Source organism: Leiobunum rupestre, chromosome 5 (assembly GCF_980474605.1).
Source record: "Leiobunum rupestre chromosome 5, qqLeiRupe1.1.hap1, whole genome shotgun sequence".
Taxonomy (NCBI): Eukaryota; Metazoa; Arthropoda; class Arachnida; order Opiliones; family Sclerosomatidae; genus Leiobunum; species Leiobunum rupestre.
Window position 1 is genome coordinate 987,576 of NC_143388.1, and position 1,432 is coordinate 989,007.

The 1,432-nt window shown below is 35.5% G+C and overlaps 1 protein-coding gene across 1 annotated transcript; it reads right to left on the reverse strand.

The window, feature by feature from the left end:
• Window positions 1-464: 464 nt before the first annotated feature.
• On the reverse strand, window positions 465-992 carry LOC149943321 (E3 ubiquitin-protein ligase XIAP-like). Its single transcript, XM_090175651.1, has one exon. It carries the CDS (start codon window positions 990-992, stop codon window positions 465-467), a length of 528 nt encoding a protein of 175 aa, XP_090031777.1.
• Between the last annotated feature and the right edge of the window lie 440 nt (window positions 993-1,432).

Here is a 1,432-nt window from a genome sequence, read left to right on the forward strand (position 1 = left end):
GTATTTCTCAGGATCACCAAGTGGAAAAAGATTTTTTTGAACAATTTATAGGTTATTGTCCATTTGACGTAAGGGATTTGATTGATTATTGTTTAAATGATGTAATATATTTGAAAAACATTTTATAAATAAATTTTTTATTAGTAAATGTGTTCTTTGTTATTATACCATACGAAAAATTAGTGTACACTAGCAAAATATATACACGAGGAACCATGATAATAATAGTTTCAGTATATTTTCAAAAAAGCCCCCTCAGGACAGGCGCTACTAGCGACGATGCGTAACGTCAGAAAATAGCTTATTTTAATTGTACATCATTTAAAATTTCCTTACCAACGCGTTCAGAATAGTCTTTTCGTATATCAGTTTTAATATGATGAAAACGAGGGGAAAGACACTCGCTCACAAAGTTTTATTGATTTAACGTCTACATTTTAATACTCATTGTTTCTGGTTGAAAATTATAAAATGCTACAAAGTGGTCTAGATTTCTTCCAATCTAGAGTTTCAATGACATGAGTAATTAAGCTATAGACCAGAGCCTTCCCGTTAGTGCTTGAATAGGGCGCTTGGTTTGAATCATACTCGTATGGTATATTACCGCAGTTCTGGTTTAAAACGAATTTACATCTCGGGTAATATTTAGCGTGCTCTTCCATCGGAATATCGTTCTTGTCCCAAACCAATAGCTCTCCAGCACAACAGAAGCATTTGACACAATCTTTGTTATACGTGTAGAAGAGACCTGCTTGTGCTAAATCTCTCACGTCTATGTAATCAATCGGGAAATCCTTAAACGACTGTAATCTTAGAAATTCAGATCGCATAGGTCCTAAATTCCTAAAATCGTTCGTTTCGCGTAGCACGGGAATGTTATCCGTAGTTTCATCCTGAACACATTTGCAATTCGGGAACCGTTGGATGTGAATTAGTAAAGGTACATTCCCCTCTTTCCAATCGTTAACCAAACCATCACAACAGAAACACATGACAATATTTTTATTCCCAACGTAAAAAAAGCCGGCGTTTGCCAACTCGTTTACATTTAAAAAGGTTGCCGAAAAATTTGAGTTGAAACTCTCTATTCTTTTTCTTTCAAAGTGCATTTTTACGTATTTAAAGCTGGTTAAAAATTTAGCTCGCGTAAAATGTAACCGGCGTCACGCAGCGGCCACTGTCGTCACCTAGCGGTAAAATGTAACTAGCGTCACCGAGCGGTAACTTAAAAACCGCTATCTAGTGGTTATGGTTTTCAAAACACCTGGCACAAGAAAAAAACCCAAATATATAGTTAAACAGACGAGCGTTATTAAAGGGTACTCTTCGAAGAAAGGCATTTCTTCTAATATGTTAAACTTTTTTTAAACTTATCATGTATAGTTCAATAATACCGCCTCTCAAACGGTACCAAATAGTCCAAAATTGCCCT